The sequence below is a fragment of the Eubalaena glacialis genome, chromosome 19 (assembly GCF_028564815.1).
Source record: "Eubalaena glacialis isolate mEubGla1 chromosome 19, mEubGla1.1.hap2.+ XY, whole genome shotgun sequence".
NCBI classification, from domain to species: Eukaryota; Metazoa; Chordata; class Mammalia; order Artiodactyla; family Balaenidae; genus Eubalaena; species Eubalaena glacialis.
Window position 1 is genome coordinate 11,204,451 of NC_083734.1, and position 26,840 is coordinate 11,231,290.

At 36.4% G+C, this 26,840-nt stretch overlaps 2 protein-coding genes across 3 annotated transcripts in view; one reads left to right on the forward strand and one right to left on the reverse strand.

The window, feature by feature from the left end:
* RABEP1 (rabaptin, RAB GTPase binding effector protein 1) overlaps positions 1-26,840 on the forward strand; it is a 104,908-nt gene that overhangs the window by 63,298 nt on the left and 14,770 nt on the right. For both annotated transcript variants that reach the window (XM_061175483.1, XM_061175484.1), the window contains 7 exons: positions 4,749-4,884; positions 8,692-8,870; positions 10,856-10,987; positions 15,981-16,448; positions 17,709-17,813; positions 19,620-19,736; positions 25,139-25,237. In XM_061175483.1, the coding sequence (XP_061031466.1) occupies positions 4,749-4,884; positions 8,692-8,870; positions 10,856-10,987; positions 15,981-16,448; positions 17,709-17,813; positions 19,620-19,736; positions 25,139-25,237 (1,236 nt within the window). The remainder of the gene's footprint in view (positions 1-4,748; positions 4,885-8,691; positions 8,871-10,855; positions 10,988-15,980; positions 16,449-17,708; positions 17,814-19,619; positions 19,737-25,138; positions 25,238-26,840) is intronic.
* LOC133080122 (phosphatidylinositol N-acetylglucosaminyltransferase subunit P) lies at positions 6,604-7,137 on the reverse strand. Its single transcript, XM_061175986.1, has one exon. It carries the CDS (start codon positions 7,118-7,120, stop codon positions 6,716-6,718), a length of 405 nt encoding a protein of 134 aa, XP_061031969.1. The 5' UTR covers positions 7,121-7,137; the 3' UTR covers positions 6,604-6,715.

A 26,840-nucleotide genomic window follows, 5' to 3' on the forward strand; every position in this document is an offset into this window, starting at 1 on the left:
AATTGACATTCACAATTATAGGAGGAGATTTAAACTGTCCTTTAGCAAATGATAGTGCAAGCAGAAAAAACATATTAGTAGGGATATAGGGGTTTTGAGCAACTTGATTAATAATTTAGATGTAATAGACATAGAATCCTGTCACTAAGAGAGTGAGAAAGAGACTATATTTTATACAGTAGTAGAGCATAGTAGTTAAGAGCTCAACACTTATTAGGTGGATGACCTTGGGCAAGTTAATTAATCTTACTGTGCTTTGGTTTGCTCAACTGTAAAATGGGGATAATACTACCTCCTTCATAAGGCTGTCATGAGGATTATATATTATATAAGTTAACACATAAGGCACTTAGGATAGTGCATGGAATAAATATTGTTATTTTTAGGTACATTATACTTTTCATAATGTCACAAAGGAAATGTCATCAGATTTTGAAGATTTGATGTTATACACATCCAAATCTCTGACCACAGGTTATTAAATTATTTACAATAAAACATAGCTAAGATGAAATGTCTGCAAAATGAAAACAATTTAACTCATATGGAAAAAAGAATTGTAAAATATTTAGAGTGATTTGAATTTTTTACTCAATAATCTAAAAAAATAACAATAGTACAAACAGTATGAATGGAAGGAAATAATGCAGATAAGAGCAGAAATTAATGAAATAGAAAAGCAAAAGGAAAATTGTGAATATAATGAAAAAAATGGAAAAAGTAGTAAGATAGACAAACCTGATAAGTCTAATTAGGAAAAAAGAAAAAAGACTTAAACCATTAGAAATGAAAGAGGGAAATAACTACAAATCAGTAGAGACTTAAAAATAATAAATACTATGGACAATGTCACAGCAATAAGTTTGAAATGAAGTAAGTTTGATGAAATGAAAAAATTTCTGATAGGAAATAATTAGCCAATATTGTCTCAAGATAAAGTAGGAGAGCCGATGTAGTTAGTAACTATTAAAGAAAGTGAATTTATAGTCAGAATCTCCTTTTCTCCTGTCTCCTATCCTCCAAAAGACATTAGACTCAGTTAGTTTTGCAGACAAGTTTTTCCAAACCTCTTGGAAAGAGGTAATCCTTATATTTTACAAACTGTGTTAGAGAACAGAAAAAGAGGGAAAGCTCTCCAGCTCATTTTATGAGACATAACTTCATTACAAACAAACTCACAAAAAGGTATTAAAAGAAATTTGTAGATCTATCTCATTTAGGAATACAGAAACAAAAATTTTCAGCTGGTTAGTTAAAAAAAGGAAAAGAAAAAGCAAAAAAGACATCATGATCAAAAAGGGATAGTCCCAGGAATTTAGGATGGTGTATCACCAGAAAACCTATTATTTTTATGTACCACATAAAAAGATTATAGGAGAAGAGTAATAAATTCATCTTAGATTCAGAAAGGCATTGGATAAATTTAAACACCCAATAACTTATTAAAGGGCTATTTATCAAACCTTCAGCAAACATCATACTTAATGATGAATGTTTAGTAGCCTTACCATTAATGATGGGAACATATGAGGAGACCCGTGCTCAGTGATTTTGTTCAGATTGTTTATGTGGTCCTAGGTGATAAGATAAGCCGAGATAAAGAAATGAGGCATAATAACTGGAAAGAAAACAGTGAAACTGATTTTCTGTATAGGAAAGCAAGAGAATATTCAGACATACAATTAGACCTAATAAGAGTTCAGGAAAGTTGTTTCCAGCAAGATCAACATGCAAAAATAGTAGTGTTTGTGTACTCCAGTAATATCCAACTTACAAATGCAATGGGGAAAAATTCCTGTTCACAATAGCAAACAAACAAACAAAACCTATATTAGTTACCTGAGAATATATCTAAATAAAAATGAGTAAGATCTTTATGGAACACATTATAAATGAAAATTTGAATACATGTGTGCTCCTGAGTGAGAAAATACTGTATTGTAAAGCAGGCAGTATATCCCCAAATTAATCTGTAAATTCAAAATTCCCCTCAAAATCCAGCAGGGTTTAATAAGGAACTCGATAAGTAGATCCTAGAATTCATATGGACAAGCGAAGGATCAGAAATACACCCAGCAAAAATTTTTTTAAATTAATTAATTAAATTTATTTATTCTTGGCTGTGTTGGGTCTTCATTGCTGCGCGCGGGCTTCTCATTGCGGTGGCTTCTCTTGTTGTGAGGCACGGGCTCTAGGAGCGTGGGCTTCAGTAGTTGTGGTGCGCGGGCTCAGTAGTTGTGGCTTGTGGGCTCTAGAGTGCAGGCTCAGTAGTTGTGGCGCGTGGGCTTAGTTGCTCCGTGGCATGTGGGATCTTCCCGGACCAGGGCTCAAACCCATGTCCCCTGCATTGGCAGGCAGATTCTTAACCATTGCGCCACCAGGGAAGCCCCGACACCCAGCAAAATTTTGAAGAAGGCAAGGTATGGAGACTTGCCCTACCTACCAGTATTAAGACTTACAGTAGCTTTACTATTACTGTAGCTACTGTAATTAAGATAGTTTGTTGCTGGTTTAAAGATAAACAAATGGACCAGTGGAACAGAATAGAGAGCCCAGAAATATATCCATATATATATGGAAATTTGATATTTGACAGGTGGCATTACAAGTCAGTGGGAAAAGTATGGATTATTTAAAAATAGGCTTTTCAAATAGTTATAAATATGGATTAAAGTGAGGTTAGCTTTCTACCTCACACTTTTCAAAAATTAATTTCAGTGAATTAAAATCTTAAGAGTAAACGTAAATCTTTAAAACTTTTAGATGTTTAAAAAGGAGAATATGTTATGTGAGATACAAAAACATTTCTTAAATAAGGTAAAAATACTATGAAAGAAGAGATTGACAAATTTGCCTACATTAGAATATAAAACTTCCTTATTAAAAGATACCACAAAAAGTTGAAAAGAGAATTATAGACTGTTAATAGTTATCTATACCTGACAAAAAATTAGTGTCCAGAATTAATAAAAATTGCCATGTCCATAAGTGACAAATGACCCAACAGAGAAACAAGTAAAGAATATGAACAAGCAGTTCACAAAAGAGGAAGTTAAGGAATGTGAAAAGATATTCAGTCTCACTAGAAATCAAGGAAATGTAAGTGAAAATCAAATGCCGTTTTATTCTTACCAGATTGTAAGTCTTACAACATAAATTTGTTGTGTTTATCCACTATTGGAGTGTGTGAAACTCTTCCCACTTTTAAGCTACTGTTGTGAAGTTGGAATCCCTGTTGAATATTTTGGGAGTTCTCCGGCCCTTGTTGCTTCCCTTTACTTTCTCCTGCACAGACACTGATACCATGTAATTCCGTATAGGTAGCTTTCAGTAGTTTGTCCCCACCCTCTAATTATCGCTTTTTTTTCTTTTTGGTAGATGTTCATGTATTCTGAGTTTTGTTATCTTATTAGTTCTGTTGTTAGGGTGTGTGGAATTCAAGAAAATCCATGTACCACACATTCACTGTCACCATCTTCCCAGAGTTCTGCTCAGTAGCTTTCGAATGTTAGAAATTAATTCATTATTAATAGAGTCAAATATTTATTCTAAGAAGTAATAGCTGATAGAGTTAGTGGTTATATACCACCATTTTATATCTGACATATTGACTTTCCTTTATCATTAACTGAATTACCACCTCTCCAGGTGATAGGGAAAGTGCCTGACAACAGTCAGCACTTTGTCATGCTTGGTTAGTGTACAGTATGTTTCTGGTTGGCTGACAGCCTTCAGTTAAGCATCAAATGGCAGCTTAAATAATCATTTTAGTCCATGACCAGTGCTAATGTATTAATGGTCTAGGAGTAAAGATAACTGAAAACAGATCAGCCAGCTATTTCAAGTTGAAGAAATGGGAAGATAAAAGGCATAAATATAACCTTGAAAGTGAAATTAGACATAACCATTTGAAAAAGTTGAAAGTTAGTTTAAATGGCCACAATTTAGGATGGGCAATTTGTAAGGAAGGGTAGAGCAAGTGATTCTTTAATCACTTTCTGGGGCAAGATTGCATTTTATTTTGGTTAGAACTATTTCAGATATTAGACTATATTGTTAATATTTGAAAATTATAGTTAATTGTTCAACAGAAATAAGACATTAAAAAAGAAGATGTGATTTTAAAAAGTATTCTGCACTTGGCTTCAAGTTTATGTTCATTACAGTATGAGACAGGTTGTTTTTTCCATCATGGCTTCCTCTTTTTTCCTTCCATGAATTTATGTCTATGAAAATGTCTCCTTTTTGTAAATTTAAGGCATTTGGAATTACCTCACCAGAAATCAAAGAAAAGCAAACTTACAAGAGTATGATACCATTTTTATCTTTAGAAAATACTGTTTAAAAAACAACAAAAATAAAAAATAAAAAACAACAGCAACCTGGGTTCACTGAGTATGTGATAAAATGAGCACATGTGTATGTTGCTCTGGGAATACAAATTGGAACCACCTTTTTAAAAGCAAGGTACAAAACTGTTATGTGTAACCTCAATTGTATATTTACTCTGGTGATGATTATGGATAATGCTTACTATTAATTATTGTCAATTGTGTTATTTTCCCAGTTTTCTTTAGTAAGTATATGTTTGTTTTGTAATTAAAAATTATAAATGTTAATTTGGGGGTAAATTTAAATTTACATAAATATAAATGTAAGCTTTTTTCAAGGCACCTCCAGAACTTACCATTATACCTAAGGTAGACACTGTTGGAAATTTTAGTTTAATGGAATTGCATCTTTTTCAGGTTAAAGAACTGAATCATTATCTGGAAGCTGAAAAATCTTGTAGGACTGATCTGGAGATGTACGTAGCTGTTTTGAATACTCAGAAATCTGTTTTACAGGAAGATGCCGAGAAACTTCGGAAAGAATTGCATGAAGGTATATATATATTCTTTACATTTTTAATCTCAGTCTGTAAGAGAACTATGTAAGTAAAAGTGATATTGATTAATAACAGTAACAAATTCCAAAATGCCAATCCAACATGTTAGTGATTCAGTTTAAGCTTTGCAGTTGGTTTGAAAAGGTATTTGGATTGTTAATGGTTTCTGTTTCCTCCAGGACCCAAGTAAGAATTCATAGGGCACAAACTCTGGGCAGAAAGATAATAGGAAGTTGCTGCTTAAACTGCTTTTGCTCCAGACCTGTTTTGGTGGAGGTGAATTAGCAAAAGTGAAAATGGGACAGAGAGGGCAGATGGTATATTCTAGTGTTCTTAAGTAGCACCCCTGTTTATAAGAGATAATTTTGATTTCGCTAGTCTGGTAGCAGAGTGATGCAGAAATTGACTCTGTTTTCTCAGGATAGGGGAAATAGGCTCATCCTTTCCCATTAAAATATATGTTTGTCTTTAATTCTTTTAGTGAATCTTGTATACCTGAGATTCGTAATAACCTTTTTGTGTCACAGACTGCTTTGGCAGTCTTGTGAAGCCCTCTCAGAATAATGTTTTTAATACATAAAATACATAGAATTATAAAAGAAATCAATTATATTATAAAACAGTTATCAAAATATAAATAACTGCAAACTTATAGTAATAAATGTGCTATTTTATCAATGCATTAAATAACAAGGTCTAGTACCAGGTCTAATAACTACTGTAATTTTGAAGTATGATGAGCATACATAATATATTAAGATATCTGCAACAACTGTACTGAGATACAAAAGTATCTATGACTCCTGTTAGTGACCAAGTCATGGGTATTGTTATACTTACTGTGGTTTGTTGTCTATATTTTATAATTGAAGGAAATGATAAATTTCAGTTAAAGGTTAGTGAAAATAAAGATTAAATTTTTACCTCATCTAAATGCATGGACCTCTTGAAATCTTATATTCGTTGCAGGTTATACTAGTAACACGTTTTAATATGAAAATTTAAGACTGTGGTCATGGAAAATATAGCTCTTCCATAAATAATTCAGGTTTGCATAGGAGTTAGGTTTTTATCCCAAATAGTGGGAAGTTGAAATTATATAAGCCTACAGAATTATTTTATAAAATGTTATTAAAGTAATCCAGTGTTGAGTCTTTGGCTCTCAGGAAATGCTTTTCAAAAGTGCTGCTGCAGTCAGAAAGACACTCAAACTCTGAAAGGGTGTCCAGAAGAAATAGGACTTTCTGTTTAACCTATGTGTCCCAACCCTTCCAGAAATAGTACAAGACTACCAGACCTTCCTAATATACCTGGAGAAGTATCTGAGAAGTTTCATTAAAATGAGTAAGGGGGTAGAGTAATTTCTACTGAAACATTCACACCAAAAAAGTAGTATTTACGTGAAAAGAAGATAGTTAAAAATTGAGCAGCAGTGTAAATTAGAGCCTAAATTGAGGAAATTAGATATGCAACCAAGTGCAGTGCAGTTGCATATCATATGTGCTAGGAAGTGTGTTAGGAGGCAACGGTGCCATGAATAGGCTTCTTAAAAGAGGTTGTTAAGTGGAGTTTTTTTTTTTTTTTTTTTTTTTTTTTTTTACGGTAATGCAGTATTTTATTTACTCTGTCCATTAGTAACTACTATTTGATAACATTTATAATATTAATAGAACTTAATCTAAGAGAAGTTCAACTTACATTTTTCTTTCTTTTTTTTTTTAACATTTCAATACTGGATATTAATCAGAAAGACAGTCAAAATTACTATGGTCGAAATTCTTCCATCAAAAATTTGTAATAAATGTTTGGTATTAGTCTATGTACAATTCAGTTTTTGGTGTAAAGTTCTTTGGCTGCAAGAAAAAACATTTGGTTTACTTCACTAATGGGAATATCTCTTAATGCTGGGATGGCCTCTTCTTGGTATTTCTTCGGCTGTTGGTTTTTGGCATAGTTATCTGTGATTGTATGAATGGAGTTGAGCGGAGAGGTACTCATCATGTTTATCCCGAATAAGAGCACGTAACCAATCACAACAGTAATGAGGAGGTACACAGGCAGTGCAACTGCCCAGTATTTTTGAGGCCAATAGGTTAAGCCTAAGGAGTTTAGCCAAGATTCAGGAATAAAAGCCCACACAAGATATAGTATGAAGCCAAATTGGGAGCTTAAGAAAAGGACAAAGCCATAAATCGCTCTTTCTGGCAATGGCGACGGTGAACTTTCCACCATTTTCCCTGTGGCTTTAGATAATCCACTCCGGCCCCTCCCCACAGTTCGGCCACCTCCGTGCCGAGTCCTCTGCGCAGGCGCCGTTAAGTGGAGTTTTGAAAGATAGGTAGGTAGGTGTTTGTCAGGTCGTCAGAGAGGAGCATGGCATTCAAGGCCATTTGCATGTGGTGCAACAAGGTAACGGAACTGTAAGAAATACAGTTCAGCAAAATTAAAATGCAAGAGGCAGTGGGGCAAAATGTGAGACATGAGAGGTAGACATGGGCCAGATCCTGGAGACCTTATGCTAAGGATTCTGGATTTTATCGTGTTGGTAATAAGGAGGCTCTGAAAGATTTAGAAATTTTTTTTTTCCTAAATAACAGCTTTACCGAGATAAGGTACCTGTTCAATGATGTTTAATATATTCACAAAGTCGTACACCATCACCACTATCTACCTCCAGAACATTTTCGTTACTCCAAAAAGAAATTTTGTAACCATTACCAGTCATTCCCTATTCTCTTCTTCCCCCCAGCCCCTGGCTACCACTAATCTACTTTCTGTCTCTATAGATTTGCCTATTCTGGACTTCTGTATAAATGGGATTATACAGTATGTGGCCTTTTGTGTCTGGCTTCTCTCAAGGGTTTTAAGCTTGAGAGTGGTAATGTTTTACCTTCTAGAGAGTTCAGTTTTACAGCAGTGTGGAGGATAGAATAGAGAGGGCCAGACAAATGGCAGGAAGGGTTATGAAGAGACTCCTGTTGTAGTTGTCTAAGTCCTAAATCTAAGGCAGAAGGCAGAAGATGGAGTGTCATATCACACAGGAAGTAGCATTAGTAGGCCTCTGTCACAGTTGAATGTGTTGGGTGAGGAAAAGTCAGAAGTATGAGTTGTCTCTCAGGTTTCTGGCTTGGGTAACTGGGTAGATGGGCTGATAGATGATACCATCTATTCTTTTTTTCCCAAAGAAGATGGCTGAGCTGATGAATATCAATAACACAAGCATTTACGAAGATTCTTTGACTTATCCTGAGAGGTCAAAACTAAATGGACTCAAGAAGGATTCCTGGATAACAAGATTTATTCAGAATGTATTAAAGACAATTAGGAGTGGTTACTATGTGTTTTCCCTTTAGAGCAGTGTTTCCCAAATTGTATTCCCTAGAACATTTGTTACGTGAGTGGCACTGTGGAAAGGATTTTTTGGTCAAATAAATTTGGGAGGTATTGTATTATATATCACCTTACAAGAGAACATAGACATACTTGAGACCCTGAGTTCAAAGTCCTGCAGTAAAGAAATCTTTAAAAAAAAGTTTTAAACCCAAGGTTTCTGAAACTCACTGAGCACAGAAATCTTTTTTTCACACGTTGCTCTTCCTAGGAACACACTTTGGGAGACTCTGCTTAGACAGGTGGTGTGGGGACAGGTGCCTTGTCCTATGGCAGGTTGCCCCTGGGTTCTTGTCAGAGGCAGAATCCCAGACCGGATGGACCTTTGGCCAGGTCTAGTCTAGTTAGTCCTATGTTAAAGAAATTGCCTACCATTAAAATTCAGTGTTTTTGATTGGGGGATTCCTAAACAGTATGCCATCTCTTGGAGCAAGAGCGACAACAGCACAACCAGTTGAAACACACGTGGCAGAAGGCCAATGACCAGTTCCTGGAATCTCAGCGTTTGCTGATGAGGGACATGCAGCGAATGGAAATTGTGCTAACTTCAGAACAGCTCCGACAAGTTGAAGAACTGAAGAAGAAAGATCAGGTGAATACCAGTTTTGTAGGACTTGTTTGCCTTGTTAATAAACCACTCCACCCCAACACATCATATTTCTTTATGTATTATAGATTGACTTAAGCCTGAAACAAAGTTGATGTATGCCATTTCAAAAAACATAATAGCTGCATTTGAGGGATTTTGTTTTTCAACTTTAGAAATGGCCTTGTCTGGGGGGAAGGGGAAGAACTGATTTAGAAATGATCCTCTTCAGTCTGCAGGATGCAGTAGTGCATATTTCTGAGAAAATCTTTCTCTACAGTTCTGTCCATTTCTCCTAGGGCTCCTGAATTGTGTTAATCCAGGCCATGTCTTTTGTGACATTGCTCTGAAAACCTTATTAGACAGTGATGGGTGGGGATGGAGAGGCTGAGTGATATGAAAAGGCAGGTGTCTAGAGGGCTGCATACCCAGGATCCTGTTTTCTCCTTATCTTAAGAAACAATTAAATTATATGAGTAATACATAAATATATTCTCATGTTAAAATATTTTGTTTTAAATACAAAGTGAAAATCTCCCTTTACATCTCACATACTTCCCTTCGCAGAAATAACCACTTTTGTAATCAGGAATAATCAGTTTGGAAGGTATTCCACACCACTTCTATGTGTTTATAAGTGTATATTCAGGTTTCTTTTTTTTTTTTTCCCCATACAACTGAAATCATAGTATAAGTATTCTGTAGCTTATTTTTCTCATAAGCATCATCTTGGATATATTTTCACTTTGGAGATCTATCTCATTCTTGTTAGCTGGTAACATGGATGTACTATATTTGACTTAATCCTTCTCTTTGTAGTGGGCATCTAGATGGTTTCTTTCTTTTTTCTTTTTTTTGTCATTTCAAATAGTTTTGCAGCTAATATCCTATACTATGTTGTGTATGTGTGCAAATATTTCCCTAGGATAGCTGTGTAGAAGCTTTTGTAGGTACTGTAAGAAATATTTTAAATTATCTTGTGTAACTTAGGTTAGATTTTGTTTTTCAGAAGTTTCTTCCTTTTTAAATTTCTTTTCTCGTAATTGATTCATTCATCTTGTGTGTAGACAGAGTCAACTTGAGGATTTAGATTCTAAAGTACAGATACAATCATGCTTTTCCTGCTTCCCATTAGAATAGTCTAAATTCCAGAACTGGTCATTTAAGGCCTATGCGCCAGCATTGTGCTAAGGCTTTATATGTAAAGCTTTATCTCCTGTGGTTCTCAGAACAGAAAAACACACAACAAAAATTCCCATATGAGATAGGGACTAATGGCATATCTGAGGGTTGACCAGTCTCTGATTCCAGAGTCTAAGCACTTAATCACCACCCCCTTCTCCATGTACCTCACTACTCATGTGCCTGCCCTCTTTTTAGTCACATGAGATTATTCAGTATTCCCCACATGCCTGCTCTTCCGTGCCCCTCTCCGTTTTACATACTTCTTTTCTCCCTGGAACCCTTGCTTGTCTCCTCTCATACAATTGGCAAACTCATCTTACTGATTCTTCAAGATCCAGCTCAAGTGTTACCTTCTTTGGGCCCCCCTTTCTAGCTCCCTCAGATGAAATCTTTGTCTTCTCTCCTATAGAACCTTGTACATACTTATATAGTGATGTAATCGTGTATTTGTCCCTCCCCACTAGAGTGTTTTGCGGGGGGCATTGAAGGTATCTTTGATCTTTGTTGAGTGAATTATTACATCAGCTTCAGTCATTCATTTGTATTTCATATAAATTTGTACATGTTTCAAATGGATGTGTAATGCCATAACTTTTTCCTATTTGTTTTCCATACTAAGCTGAAGGAACATTCTATGTAAATTTTCTTTCTCAAATCACTTGAAGAAGAGGTGGGTGATTTGCTCTCTTTTGTTTTGCCTTTCATGTAGTATACTTTTATATTTGTTTTGAGTGGTTAAAGAACTGTGGGAATCATTTAAGTATAGATTACCTGGGTAATATGTATTTTTTCTTCCTAACTTTTAGGAGGAAGATGAACAACAAAGACTTAGTAAGAGAAAGGATCACAAAAAAACAAATGTTGAGGAAGAAGTAAAAATACCAGTAGTGTGTGCTTTAACTCATGAAGAATCTTCAGCCCAGTTATCAAATGAGGAGGTATCATGAATCTATAATTAAAATCATCGTATACACAGTGTTAACCATTTTTAGCTTCTCATACATCAGTCAGTTACACTGTTCATATGGGAAGTGGGTAGTAGCTACTAGCTGAAAATTAGATAAAGTGATAATACTTTATTTTCAGCTTTTTTCACAGTATTATAGGTAGTACAATTTGAAACACGCAGTTTCTCTCATGGTCTGTGAAACAATTAGATGTTCTTTTTTCTAGCGGTTCCAAAATTAAAACATTAGAAGAAAATTTATATAATATCTGCAAAATCATTTTTTTAAAAAAAATAAATTTATTTGTTTATTTATTTTTGGCTGAGTTGGGTCTTCGTTGCTGGGCGCGGGCTTTCTCTAGTTGTGGCGAGCGGGGGCTTCTCTTCATTGTGGTGCACGGGCTTCTCATTGCAGTGGCTTCTCTTGTTGCAGAGCACGGGCTCTAGGCGCACGGGCTTCAGTAGTTGTGGCACGTGGGCTCAGTAGTTGTGTCTCGTGGGCTCTAGAGCGCAGACTCAGTAGTTGTGGTGCACAGGCTTAGTTGCTCCGCGGCATGTGGGATCTTCCCCGACCAGAGCTCGAACCTGTGTGCCCTGCATTGGCAGGCGGATTCTTAACCACTGTGCCACCAGGGAAGCCCCTGCAAAATCATTTTTGATATGAATAAATGTTTCTAATACTTTGAGCTTTTGTTTAAAAGAGATTTTATCTAAAGTATTGAAACACTTAATTCTCTATGGCCTGTATTTGAGTATTATCAAGTATTAGATCTTAAGCCCTGAGAAGAGTGTGTGGGGTTTGGCAGATTGTGATGGAGTAGGGTAGAACATTTCAGGTATTGGGAATGGGCAGAGTAGAGAGACCTGGAGGTGGAAAGTGGAAAGTGGTGTTCCTATGGCCTCATCGCCTCTCACCCACATGTGGCAAGGGCCTCCTCATTACATTTCCTGTCTTCAGCCTGTCCCATTCCACTGTACCCTCAGCATTACTGTCAGATTTATTTTTCTTAAGTGCAGCTATAGTCAGGCTACTCCCCTAGTCAGAACCACCACTCACTCCCATTACCTACATAATTAAGTGCAACTTCCTCACTCAGACAGTCAAGACCCTTCATAATATGCACTCTGTTTTAGCCACATTGCTCATCTTGTTGTGCTATACTCTCTGCCTTGCACATTGGTTCCTTTACCTGGAATGCTTACCTCCCTCTGCCTTTCTGAGTTCTGGAATTCTTCTATTCATCCTTCAAGATTCAAGCTGATATCTCTTCTTCAGGGAAGGAAATGCTTCTGTTAATTGACTTTAGGGTAAAAACTAAGGTTCCCAGCTTGCCATACAAGGGCCTTTGGAGTTGAATTGACCCCTCCAGCCTTAGCATCCTCTCCACTTCATCACAGCCAGACGTTTCTACTAGCTGTCCATGCTCATATGCATTGTTTATACTGTCCCTGCTGTTTAGAGATTCATACTTACTCCCCCACCCCTACCTCCTTTCCCTGCCTGGTGAACCAGTTTCAGGTAAATTGGATAAGGGTCTTTTCTCACTTTCAAAGGTATTATGTTTCTGTTTAGTTTGCAGATTTACGCTGAGCCATGTAAAATCTACTTTCTGGTGGCTCATATTTCCATGTTTATGGATTATTTGACATTGAAAAAATGCTTTAAAAAATCCTAGTGGACACTGAAAAGTATGATGTAATTGTTTTTGTACATTCTCTCTCTTGGCTCATACGCTGCGAACCTTGCCCTGATTCTGCTTTGTCTTTTTTTTAAAATAGAGTTCCAAGAGAATGTCTCAATTTTTGCGTACTGCCAAATATTATGTGGTTTCTGCATCATGCAGTCCTGTGTCCAGGAATGTTTGGCAAAGTTTCAAACTTTAAAAAAAAAATTTTAGCAGGAAAACAGGAAAAGGAAATTTGTTGTGATTTACAGTGAAGCACTTAAAATTTTTTAATAGTGTCTTAACAGATTTATACTGTATATTGTGCATAACATTTTCTGACATTGAAATATCTTATAGCCTTTCAGATCTGATGTTTTGCAGTTTGAATGTTGAATGTACTTGTTTTATATTGAGAGGCAGTGACAGTTTACTTTAGCCTGTTGATTTAAAGTTAATATGGAATGCTTTGGAGACTTAGATATATTGCTAAAGCCACTTAAAATTTGTAGGACCCTATATCTTCTCTAACCTAAATGCTTAGAATATGCTTTTCTCACCACAAAAGCAATATGTGTTCATTATGGAAAATTTGGAAAGTACAGAAAGTCATACAAAATAAAAATAACTGATAATTCTACTAGCCAGAGATACCACCACTAACATTTTGGTATATACCTCTTCTTTCCCTCTTTTTCCATTTCCAAAGGTAACATATTTGTGTTTCTATTTGTACTTTTTAAACATAATACAGATTGTAACTGTACATGATGTTTTATGTACATTTTTTTCCCCCACTTAAATCTGTCTTTAAAGGTTTTGGCACATCAGTAAGTGTTTTCCCCCAAAATGATATTTAATGACTAACAGTATTTCAGCATGTAAATGTACCATAATTCCTTAATCTCCTACAAATTGATTTGTGCACAGGTTTTAATTTATAAAGGTGACCGAGTGATGACATAGAGAGGTTAATGCCATTGAACAAAAAGTTTAATGTTACAGTCCCTCTAGAAATGAGAGTCATGGTACACTGTGCAGAGTCACATGGAGAAGCACCAGAGTTGGTCATGAAGCAAAAGCAGGAGCAAGGGGGAAGCATGGACCACAGCCATTGTTGGGATTTTTGAGGGAAAGGTAGGGCAGGGTAAATAGCATAGGACTGGCTAGTTTGAATAAATCCAGTGGGCTTTGGGGCATAGAGTCTATCTTCAGTTTTCTGGTACCTGGCCCTGGGTTGATTTAGAGCAGGGGAAATACTGGCTTGGTGTGTAAGAGTTAGATAAAGGAGTTGGTTGGGAGTATCGACTTGAGATTGGTTGATTTAGATGTGAAAGACATATTCATAGGCAAGTTGTTTATTATTTCTAGGAATTAGCTAGTTTGGAAGAGGCAGTCTCTCCTCAGCCAGCAAGGCCTTCAAAAGGTCAAAAACATCATAAAATATAGAAAATAAGCATGATTAACACACTAACAGATAGTCAATTGTTTCATTTTTCACTAGTAAAAAAATTTTCATTATTATGAGTAATGCCATAATGCTATTATATATAATTCTTCTTTGTATAAAAGTCATGGACTTATCTGATTACTCCCTTAATATAAGTTCTTGGGAAGAGAACTGCTGAGTTTAAGAGCGTAAACAAACATATTGTTGAATCATCTTTCAGAAACAGTGTAACAGTTTACATACCCCTACAAGTATATGTTCCTTATAAGTATTGTTATCAGCATGGTAGTCTGGTGTTTTTTAAATGGCCCTCACAACTTTCTTGTCCCTATCCCCTTCCTTCTTTGGTGTCACAGTAGCATTGTGTTAATATATGATAGCGTTAGATATCGTGTTCCTTTATAAGCTAACAGAATGCGCTCTCTCCAGTTTTTATTAGGGTGCTTATTTGGGACCTTTGCCATAGCTAGCTCAGTATATACTAGATTTGTGTTCCTCAGCCATCGGAATTTCACAGATTAAAAAACCTTAAAAAAAAAAAAACCTTTAAAAAGAAATAAATGGAGGAATTAACATAAAAGTTGTCAACTTTTTATTATACCAAGTAAGGATATTTTTAAAACATTGAAAGAAAATCTGTATTTTAGTCTTTTCCAGTTCATAAAAGGAAGGACATTTAACAACAAAAAGTAGAAAGGATAGTATCTTAAAATAAAAGCCAGTTCTTTAAATTGAATAAATTTAGTTTCAAGAAAAACTTGCTACATTTTCCTTGCTTTCTGATTTTCCTACAAACTGTGCTAGAATGGTACTGGTGTGCTTTTTTGACTTTGGGAGTGTGCTGCACCACATTAAAAAAAAAAAAATTGAAATGGAATTCACATAACAAAAAATTAACCATTTAAAATGTGCAATTCAATGGCCTTTAGTACATTTACAATGTTGTGCAACCATTACCTGTCTAGTTTCAGAAGATTGTCATCGCCCCCAAAAGAGACCCCTTATATCACTAAGGAGTCACTCCCTACTCTCCTTTCCCTTTAACCTCTGGCAACCACTAATTTGTTTTTGGTCTCTGTGGATTTACCTATTCTGGATATTTCATAGAGATGGAATCGTACAGTGTGTGACCTTTTGCATCTGGCTTCTTTCACTTGATGCAGCCTTACTTAACATGTTGATTACACCTTGCTTGAAACTTAGTTTCTAGCGTACAACATTATCCTCATTTCTCTTCTATTCTGGGTACTCCTTCCTCTGTCCGTCCCCAAAATGGACAAAATTGATGTTTCTCAGGGCCTTGCCCTTGGCTTTCTTCATATCCTACAGACTCATCCTAAGTGTTCTGATTTGCTGCCGTGGCTTTAATTATTACTGTATAGTGGTTACTCCCAAGTCTCTATCTAAAGACTTCTTTGTCCCTCTATTGGGTGGACATCTCTACTTGGATATACAGCAGGCACCTCGTGTTCCATATACCCAATACTGAATTTCAGGAGACCTTCCCTGATTCTTATGTCTGGGCTGAATTCCTCTCCTTGAGCTCCCAGAGCATTCAGTACATAGCTGTAGCCTGTCATTTTATTGAATATGATATTCTAATAGCCTGTTTACTTGGTTCACTTGTTTATTTTTTTCATGAAACTAAGCATTTTGAAGTCAGAGATTGTTCACAGTTGTATCCTGAGTGCTTGGTTTAGTGCCCAGGATATAGAAGACACTCAATAAATGTTTGTTCAATGAATATATGAAGGCAGCACACTAAAGATTGTCATGTGTAACGTGTGGCAAAATACTTTATAAAATATGGTAGTTTTTCTCTTTGAAAATATCAGGAATTGTCTAACTGGCAATGTATTTTCACATTTCAGGAGCATTTAGATAGCAACCATGGTTCAGTCCATTCTTTAGATGCAGACTTACTGTTGCCACCCGGGGATCCATTCAGTAAATCAGACAATGACGTGTTTAAAGATGGACTCAGGAGAGCACAGTCTACAGACAGCTTGGGAACCTCAGGCTCACTGCAATCCAAAGCTTTAGGCTATAACTACAAAGCAAAATCTGCTGGGAACCTGGACGAATCAGATTTTGGACCGTTGGTAGGAGCAGATTCGGTGACTGAGAACTTTGATACCGCCTCCCTTGGGTCACTGCAAATGCCAAGTGGGTTTATGTTAACCAAAGATCAGGAAAGAGCAATCAAGGCGATGACACCAGAACAAGAAGAAACGGCATCCCTCCTGTCTAGTGTCACACAGGGTATGGAAAGTGCTTATGTGTCTCCCAGTGGTTACCGCTTAGTCAGTGAGACAGAATGGAATCTCCTGCAGAAAGAGGTGAGTTATCTTCCTGACTTCTCCTCTCGCTCACTTTGGGGGATACTGGGTAGCTCTGGATTTATTGTTCATTCAAGAGATGGTCCCTGGAGTCAATGCTCGCGCTTGTTGCCAGCAAATGGGTGTTAACCCGTATTGTCTGACCCTTGTCATTGTCTGCTTTGGCTGTTCCTGGTGATTATGACAGAGAAGGGAACTGACTAGCTGATTGTGTTAAGTGTGAACTTCTCCACCTGAAGTCACATCTCTTAAGTTGGAGCGATCTGCTTGAATAGCATCGCTAACTTTGTGTAGCCTGAATTTGGTTTCCTTGCAGTTTTCTATAATCCCAGTGTATTCCAAGATGCATATTCTTTCATCTTTCCTTGAGGTCTAAAGTACAAATGCTTTTCAGCAGTTGATGCTTAGAATGAGTTTAAGGAGGGGGTGGAAAATATGGGAGAGAAGAGAAGGCAACCTTTAATGAGGTTAATTTTCCTCCTAATAGTATTTGCAAACTCAGAAGTAAGATTAGGAGATAAAAACTTAAATATGTATTTGCATAGTGCTTTACAGAAGCCTTTTCACATACCTCTTCTCTTTGAGCTTCTTGATAATAATGAGACAATCAGGGCATGATTTTCTCCAACTTATAGATGAGGAAACTGGCTCAGAAAGGTCAAATGAGTTGCTCAAGTTTCCCCTTCGACTTAGTAGCAAACCTGGGTTAGGACACAGGTTTTATGACTTCCAGTGCTTTCTTTTACTCAGGGCTACTTCTCTTTAAAGAAGCTGTTGATTAGCAAGTGGAACAGCTTATTAAGCCTGAAAGAAACTGTTCTCCTTGGTCTCACGCAAAACGTTTGAGAAGGTGCTATTTAATTGTTTCATACCTCCTTTGTGCTTGGAGCTGGTGAAATGGTTAATTTGCACTCCACCCTTCCCCATCCCCTCCCTTGTTGGGTAGTATTGATTTAAATTGTGAGTGCCACGGTGTAGTACCTTTTGCTTTCCTTGTGTTTCTCTCAAATGTGGTGTTTTGTGGCCCTTAGCCTCTTGATGGTAAAGTTGTGTCCCTTGTTTTCCTGTCATACTTATATTGGACTTATGATTTTTTAGAATCCTGCTCTCTATTGTAACTTCTTGCCATAAGTCCCTGAATAAATTGTTTACTCCATTTTCTACTTCGAGTAACATAGGTAAGACTGCATGTGTTCCTCAAGTGTGTGATGTAGACTTGTTTTGTTCTGCCTGATAAGAGGTAATTTTGGTGCCCTTCAGGTACATAATGCTGGAAATAAACTTGGTAGACGTTGTGATATGTGTTCCAATTATGAAAAACAGTTACAAGGAATTCAGATTCAAGAGGCTGAAACAAGAGACCAGGTGAGTTTCTTTTGGGGTGTGCGAAGTTGGTGAGCTGTTGTAGTTCTCACTGGCGGTGCTGAATTAATTGCCCTTCACCCCTCCCAGTTTGCTTTATGAAGTATACTCATCTCCTTAAGTCTGAAATAATCTGGTACATGCAACGTCAGTTACATTTCCAGTGGGAGCACACTATAGAATTTTTGCTTTTGTGTGTCTTTGCTTCATTAGCTTGCCCAATACCACACAGGTCAGCTCAGCTGGCATATCTCCTCTCTCAACCTGTTCCTTCTGCCCAAGGCCTAGAAGTGTTATTGTCAGGAATGCATGCACACGGAAAGTGCTTTATGATACAGAGATTTATGGAGATAAGGGGTTGGGTTGACTGTTGCTTCTAATTGGATAAAACTTAATTGGATATTACATTAATCAGTATTTGTACTCTTCATTGCTTATTGCCTAATTCTTGTCATAAATTTGTTGAAGTAAGTTTAGTTTGCAGGGTCACAGAAATTAAGATTTGGTAGATTAGGTATGCTGAAACTGACAAGTACCTTTCCAAATACAGTGCCTAATAATGGGTTCCCTGATAACATTTAGGAAATGATGTAGAACTTCATGAGAGTAAACTTGTGAAAGTATATGTAAGGAAAAAATAACTTTTTTCTTATATTTCCAAATTGTTCTTTGATTATTATGGAGAGTGTTACCCTAGTCTTCAAAATAAGCTTAAGCAGGTTAGAATGATGGTTTAATATTTTCAAATGCCTTTGGCATTAATTTTCTCCATATATGCTTTTTTTTTTTTTTTTTTTTAAGATGGCTTAGAGGTAAATTTCTAAAGCTATTTGTGAAGCTACGATATCAATAGTTGGCCTCTGATAGTGTGGTATAGGAATGGGGTATCTTGGATTCCATAGTCGTGTCAATAGACATTTTACTCTTGCTTCATCTGTGCAGGCACTTCGCTGGGTTCTGAGTATTCAGATACAGATAGAACACCATACTGCCCATAGGGAGCTTTCAGTGTTCAATCCAAGCCATCAGTTCAATATGGTTTGTTCCTGTACATGTACAAGTAGAACTAGAGGATGAGCAGAGGCATCTAAGTTAACTATGGGCTGTTAACTAGGGAAGGTGACAGTTCAGCTAAGTTTGTTTTAGAGCTTGAGTAAAAATTAATTAGGAAAAGAAGTGGAGAAAGGGTGTTCAAGGAGAGGAAATGTGTACAAAGGAACAGTTATGAAGGAAAATTGTGTGTTCTAGGAAGTATGAATAGTTTATGTGGCTGGGCATAAGGGGCGTGGTGTGTGTGTGAGAGAGAGAAAGAGAGAGTGGAGAGAGAGTGGGGGGAAAATAGTGGGAGAAGAAGCTACAAAGGGAAGGCCATGATGAGATCATTGAGGGAGGGGTGTGATGACTGAAGGGATTTAAATTTTACCCTGAAGACTTTGGGAGGCATTTAAGGATTTTAAGTAGGGAAATAATATGATTTGACTTTCATTTTAGAAATATTTATTGTGTTAGAGTGGATTGTAGATTGGCAGCAGAAGATAGAGTCAGGGAGGCCAGTGCCTAGCCTAGAAGACCCAGGAGGAAAAGCAGATATTTTCAAATGAGGTAATGGATATGAAAAATGTTTTGTTAACTGTAAAGCACAGTATAGTTGTCGAATGAGGTAATTCATCTCAGTTTTTTCCCAAATTGACAAATTTGTTTCTCAGGAAAAAAGATTAGGTTTAAAAAAATTTTCTGGAGGTAGGGACTTTTTTTAAAATTTATGAAAGTTCTGGTACTTCCTTCTAATTGACGTTTAAAATTGCATAGGTGAAAAAGCTACAGGTGATGCTAAGGCAAGCAAATGACCAGTTAGAGAAGACAATGAGAGATAAACAGGAGCTGGAAGACTTCATAAAGCAGAGCACTGAAGATTCAAGTCACCAGGTAAGTGAGGGTTTTAGAATGTGGCCCCTGGGAGATGACTGAGTTGTTTAAATAAAAGTGTTCTGAAAAGCTAGTAAGGTTTCTTTCTTGCCCTGAAGATCTGGCAGTTCTATTTTCCCTCAGATAAGAATATCTCAAACTGATCTTTCTCTGGTGTCTGTTTTACAGATTTAAGGAAAGTAACTTTTGAAATAACTGGTTAGTAAATATCAGGAGGCTCTGGTTCTCTTTTCCCCTTTGATTTTTATTAGGTTTTTCTGCTGCACAAGAAACCTGCTGACAAGAAAGATGCTACTTATCTTCTTTTTGACTTTTTGAAAAATACCATGCATAGGAAAAAACGTGACCGTATACAGATATACCAAACATATCTGAACTAATATCTGTGTACCCACCAAGATCGAGTAATAGAAAATTAGCTAGTACCCCAGAAACCCTCACTTTCCACCTCCACTTACTACTTCCTCCCTAGAGGTAACTACAGTCCTAACGTCTAACACCATTAGATTAGCTTTGTCTGCTTTCTTATTTTAACAAATGAATCATATAGTCCATATTCAATGAATGACACAATCATTCATTGTGTTTGTCTTCCTCCATTCAACATTGTGAGGTTCCTACTCGCAAATGTGTGTGGTAGTTGTTATTTTCATTGTTGTATACTCATACCATTGGTATGGATATATTATAATTTATCTGTCTTAATGTTATGAGCATTTGGGTTGTTTCCAGTTGTGGGATATTATGAATAATTCTACTTTGAAATTTCTGTATAGGGCTTGTTGCACATGTTGCTGCTGGGTATGTGCTTAGGAGTGGAATGCCTGGCTCAAAATGTTCAAAATGTATGTCAACTTTTGGAGATAATAGTGCCAGAAAGTGGTTGTATGAATTTATACTCTCCCCAGCAATGTATGAGAAGAATTCCTGTGGGTCCGCAGTCTTGACAGACTTCATTTTGTGTTATTTTAATTATAGCCATTTTGGTGGGTGTGTAATGGTATTTCATGGTGGCTTAGTTTGCGTTTCTCTTACGGCCATTGAGGTTATTTAGCATTTTTCATGTCTGTTAGCCATTGGGATATCATTGTGTGTGTGGGGGGGGGTGTGTGTGTGTGTGTGTTTGAAATTACTTCTCAAGTCTTATGCTTGATTTTTTATTGGGTTGTCTTTTTTTTTTTTCCCACTTATTTTTCTGATAGGAGTTCTTTATATAATCTTATTAGAGCCTTTTGGTGATGTGTCCCAAATGTCTTCTACTCAGTACCTTAGATTTTCATTATTTTAATGGTGTCTTTTGATGAACAGAAGTTCTTAATTTTAATGTAGTCAAATTTATTGATCTTTTCTTTATGATGAGTGATTTTTATCCTGGTTTTTAAAAGAATATTTTCTTACCCTGGGGTTATATGAAGATATTTTCATGTATTTTATAGAAGCTTCATTGTTTATAGCCACTCACATTTATATCTAAAATCCATCTAGAACTGACTTTTATGTATAAGCTGTAGATATGGGTAAATTTTTATTTTATTTTTTCATATGGAGAGTCAGTTCCTGTACCATTTAGTGAAAAGATCACCTTTTTCTCACTGCTGTGCAAGATCATCTTTGTTAACTATCAAGTGAATGTACATGTGTGGGTCAGTTTGAGGACTCTGTTTTATTTGATTAGTCTATTTGCCTTTTTTTGTACCAGATTCTGTGCTGTAATTTATAGTAAATTTTTCATTTGTTTCTTTAAATGAAACATAAAGTTAGAAACTTTAAAGTTATAAACTTTAAAGTTTAGAAACTTATAGTTTTTAGAAACTATGTAAGTTTTTCTCTGCTGAGAACTATGTTTTCATTCGTTTCAACAGTATTTACCTTTACACCAGGCAGCATAGTTACAATAGCTACTTTAAAGTCTTTGATAAGTCCAACCTGGGTCATCATGGGGTTGGCATGTGTTGATTTTCTTTCCTTTTGAGAATTGGCCACATTTTCCTGATTCTTTTTATGTCAAGTACTTTTAGATTGATCTTGGAGATTATGAATATTTTATCGTGAGACTCTCAGTTCTGTTAACCTGATTAGGTTCAGTTCATACGTTCTGTCTTGCCTTCTGTAGTAGGTAGTTCTAATGTCAGTTCGTTTTTAAAAGCCTTTGCAGTGCTCCTTTGGATGTGTCCATGTATGTATATAGCTCAGGGGTGAGTTTGAGACTTGTGCTGGTTCATGCACAGAATTAGGGGATCCTTTTCCTAGCTCTCTTCTCTCAGTACCACTCTACTCGTCAGCTCATGGGGACCCTGTCCTGGCCCTGTGATCAGAAAAACAGTTGTTTGTCCTGTGCTGCTGCATCTGTTGTGGCTTCACAACTGGGGCAGCTCTCAGATTCATGCTGGCAGAAAATAGGAAAAAAAACCCAAATAAGCAGTAAACTGCAGTATGAATTGTTTCTTCCCGTTTTGATTTCCCTCCCTAAACTGTCTGCTTTTGCTTATTTTTTAGAGTCCTCAGGTAGTTGTTTTTTGTATTTTTTCCAGAGTTTTTAGTTGTAATAAGGGGAGAGAATGGCCTTGGTGGGCTTAATCCATCTTGGACAGTGCCCAAAGTCTCTGTTCTCTCATATTTTTGTTTATTAGACATATCTTTTTCTTTCCACCTTCATTCAAGAAGGATACTGTGTGGTCAGGTATAGTATTCTGAGTATTTATGATATTTTCTTTCAGCACTTTGAAGTTCTTATTCCATTGCTTCTGGCTTCCATGTTTCTGATGAGAAGTCAGCTGTAAGTCTTATTGTTGTTCCTTTGAAGGTGAAATGTTATTTTTTCCGTGGCTGTTGTAAAGATGTTCGTTTTGGCTTTTGTTATTAACGGTTTTACTGTGCTATATACCTAGGTGTGTTTTTCTTCATATTTCTGCTGTTTGGAGTTCACAGGGTTTCTTGGATCTCTGAGTTAATGTCTTACATCGTGATTGGAATATTCTCAGCCATATGTCTCTTTAAAAATTTGTTTTTATTGAGATAAACATAAAGTGCATAAATCTCAAGTGTACAATTTGGTGAATTTTAACGTGTGAAAAAATTTTACTAGGGTAATAAATCATCATCTGCATCAAGATCCTGAACATTTCTAATACGTTCATGTTCTTTACTAATAAGTAAATACCCTGCCTGTCTATTCTTAGAGGTAGCCAGTATTCTAGCTTTTAACACTATGTTTTAGAATTGCTTGTTGTTGGACTTCCTGTAAATGGAATCATATAGTATGTAGCCTTTTGCATCTGGTCTGTTGGGTCATTATGTCTGTGAGACTTATCCATATTCTGTGTCTCAGTAGTTAGATTTTAATGCTATGTATATTCTATAACATTGAGTATACCATAATTTATTTATCCATTCTACAGTTGAGAGATATTTGGATTGTTTCTGGGTTTTGGCTATTGTGAATGAATACATTTTTTAACATTCTTGTACATGTCTTTTAGTGGACATGTGGACTTATTTCTCTCGAGTATACATAGTGAAATTACGGAATTTTTGAGTTTTTGCACAGGTATATTTTTAGCTCTACCAGCTATTTCCATTGGCTGTTACTTCTTCAAGTATTTGTATATGTTAGATGTTCGCATTGCATCTACATGGCTTCTTTAATCTCTCTTCTGTATTTCCCATCATTTTTGTCTTTGTTTATTATCTTCATATCACTAATTTTCTCTTCAAATAGGTCTAATCTGTTAAACTCATCCATTGTATTTTTAATTTGGATAATTGATTTTTTTAGTTTATTTCCATTTGGTTATTTTTCATCGTTTCCATTTCTCTGGTGGTTCTAAATTTCTGAACAGATCAAATACAGTCATTTTAAAGTCTGTTTCTAATAACATAGCTGGATTCATTGTAGATCTGTTTTTGTTATCTGTTTTGTTTTTTATCATTTCCTTTTGTTTTTTATCATAGTCTTTTATTTTTTTTAATTAATTAATTTTTGGCTGTGTTGGGTCTTTGTTGATGGGCGCGGGCTTTCTCTAGTTGCGGCAGGTGGGGGCTACTCTTCGTTGTGGTGCGCAGGCTTCTCATTGCGGTGGCTTCTTGTTGCGGAGCACGGGCTTCAGTAGTTGTGGCTTGCAGGCTCTAGAGTGCATGCTCAGTAATTGTGGCACACGGGCTTAGTTGCTTCGCGGCATGTGGCATCTTCCCGGACCAGGGCTCAAACCTGTGTCCCCTGCATTGGCAGGCAGATTCTTAAACACTGCGCCACCAGGGAAGTCCCTGTCATAGTCTTTCCTTGTGCATTCTTAACTTGAGTACTAGACATTATATGTGAAAATTGTTGAAATAAAGCCATTTTTCTTATGAGAGGCAGGCAACTAGTTGTACTAACAATCCTGGATCCCCTTAATTCATTTATGGGAATTGAGATTATATGAAGTTGTGAAGGTTGGATTATTTTAAATTCTTCCCTTACTATAGGGTGTGTCCCTTTGGAGACCCAATCCAAAGTGCAGGGTGTTTACCATGGATCCCTTTGTGTATTGGGTCTTGGACTCTTAACTTTTGCCACCCTGTGCTGGGGCTTTCAGACGCTCTGGTCAGCTTCTCAGTGCTGCATCTGTTTCTTTTGGAGTTGGCACGTGCTTCTGGAGAAGAGCTGTTCCAGATGCTGCACCCAGTTCTCCATGTGTCTTCATTCTGGTCCTTGGCTCTGTGATTCTTTTTTGCCTTGTTCTCCCATGCCTTCATGTAGGTGTCTTTCATATTTTTGTCTGGTTTTCTTAATTAGCAGGAAGGTTGGTTCACATTACCTATTCTGCCACTACTGGAAACAAAATTCTGACAATAATCATTTTTTAAATGTCTAAACAAATTTATTTTGATTTATTTTATAACTCTTATGTATGAGTCATCAACTTTCACATAAACCCCTCGTCAGGAACACTAAAACTAATTCAAGGGAGTTTATCATGTGTCTTTTGCTCTTAAGTAAACCACCTTAGAATACTGCAGCTAGTTCAGAGAAGATTCATTTATCCTTTAAACTGTTTGGGGTTTTTTTGTGGACAGAGTTTCAAAATTTTTATTGATTTTTAATAAGCTCCTTTAAGAATAATATTTATAACTGGGTCACATGGATTAATATCTATGTCTAGAGACCCATATAATGCTGTTGTTCATGTATGGCAGCGTATGACCCCTGGGGACTTTTGGTACTGCCTTATGTCATCTGAAAGGCTGAGGCTTTGTACACAGTAGATGCACACATATCTGTTGAATGATGGATGAGTGGGGTTTGATGAACTAATAAAAAAATCAGTTCCGGACATCAAATAAGCAGGAGATGGAAGAGTTAGTTTCAGAATAACCAGATTCCTAACTAAATTTTCTGTGTATGAATTTTTTTTTCTTTCAAGATCTCTGCACTTGTCCTAAGAGCCCAAGCATCTGAGATCTTACTTGAAGAGTTACAACAGGGGTTTTCCCAGGCAAAGAGGGATGTTCAGGAACAGATGGTAAGTTAACATTTAAATAAACATTAACTATGTTAAATATATTCTATCTTGAAATAATCTTTGATGTGACTTTATCTTCCTGGACAAAGTGGTTACCATTATGTTCTCCAGAGCCTATAGAACGTTAGTAATGGACAAGATTATGTAAAGACATTATTCTTTTTCTAAACCTACCTCTTGACCAAAAAAATTATCACGTTTAACTTAATTTATTTTTCTTCAATTTGAGAAACCTAAACAAAATAAACTGTGGACCAGCATTTAATTTTTAGTTCTAAATACAAGCTAAAAGTTGAAATCTCTCAAAGCCCTAGGAGGTACAGCTTTTGAGCAGTCACTGTGCTTTTCCTGGACAGCTAATTTATTTAAAACAACCTCAGTAATTTCATAGGATTTACGATAAAACATGCACCGTAACTGCTGTGGCGCTGGAAAACTTCCAGAAGGCTGTCAGTTTTGAGAGGAATAGGAACAGAGAGCTTCTTAAAGAAGAGCTGCCTTGAACGTCTGCAGAATTGTTCTCCAGCTTTGGGCCTCTTCCTCACCAGTCAGGCTCCACTTGCCTTGCTCTTCCTTTTTCTCACAGTTGGAACCCTGCATCTGATGGCCCTTCGTAAACTATAGCAGAGTTGGTCCTGCTGGGGTGATCCCACAGAGTTGCCTCTTGTCCAGCTCTTCCAGGGTTGACAGAAAAACAAACAAACTCCAAGTTGTATGGTAATGGTTTGTTTTTGATTGGCATTGGGTCAGTATCTGAATGGCCTTTGAGCTGATCCCTAAATACTAGCCCTGGTCTGTTGAGAAACATCTCACTCTAATCAGTGACCAGAGAGAGTTTCATATCTTTTCATTAATTAGAGGATATGAAATAATAATTGTTGATCTCAAGGACACTGTTAAATGCTGACAAAGTTTCATAGTGTTTAGCCTCCTTACACTCCCCTGTCCCCTCTCATCTTTTCCTTCTCATCTTTTAAAACTCATCTGCTTTTGCAAACATTTTTCAAGTCGATGCCACTTAAAATGAATATATTGCAGGTGACATTGAAGAATTGTTGAAATTAAGGTTGAGGTCTTGTGAACTTTAACATCTTACCATTTTCTTGAAATTACCTTTAAATGTTCTTACACTGAGAAAGATAAACTCAATTTCTTATGCCGCTTCAAAGAAGAGTAGCTATGGTAGTGGTTGGCATCTTAATATTTCCCCTGAACTATTTATTTTGAAAAATTTCAAACTTAGAGTTGTTTATGGAGTGAACATTCATAAAATCTTCACTTAGGTTTACCAGTTAATATTTTGCCACATTTTTACTGCTTGCAATTGTTTCTCAGTCTCTCTCTTTCATATATATGTATATTATATTACATATGTATTTGTTTCTTTTTCTGAACCATTTGCAAATAAGTTGTAGACATCATGACACTCCTAAATATTTCAGTATGTATCTCCTAAGAACAAAGAAGTTTTTCTGCATAATCACAATACTGTTATTATATACTTAAAATGTAACCATTGTCCCTAAAAGTCCTTGACTGTTTTTTAGTGGTGGTTTTACTTTTTGATCAAGGAACTAGTCAAGGATCACGTATTGTATTTTGT

Excerpts from the sequence above, each read along its gene's own strand:
- LOC133080122 (XM_061175986.1), bottom strand. The coding sequence starts at position 7,120 with ATGGTGGAAAGTTCACCGTCGCCATTGCCAGAAAGAGCGATTTATGGC.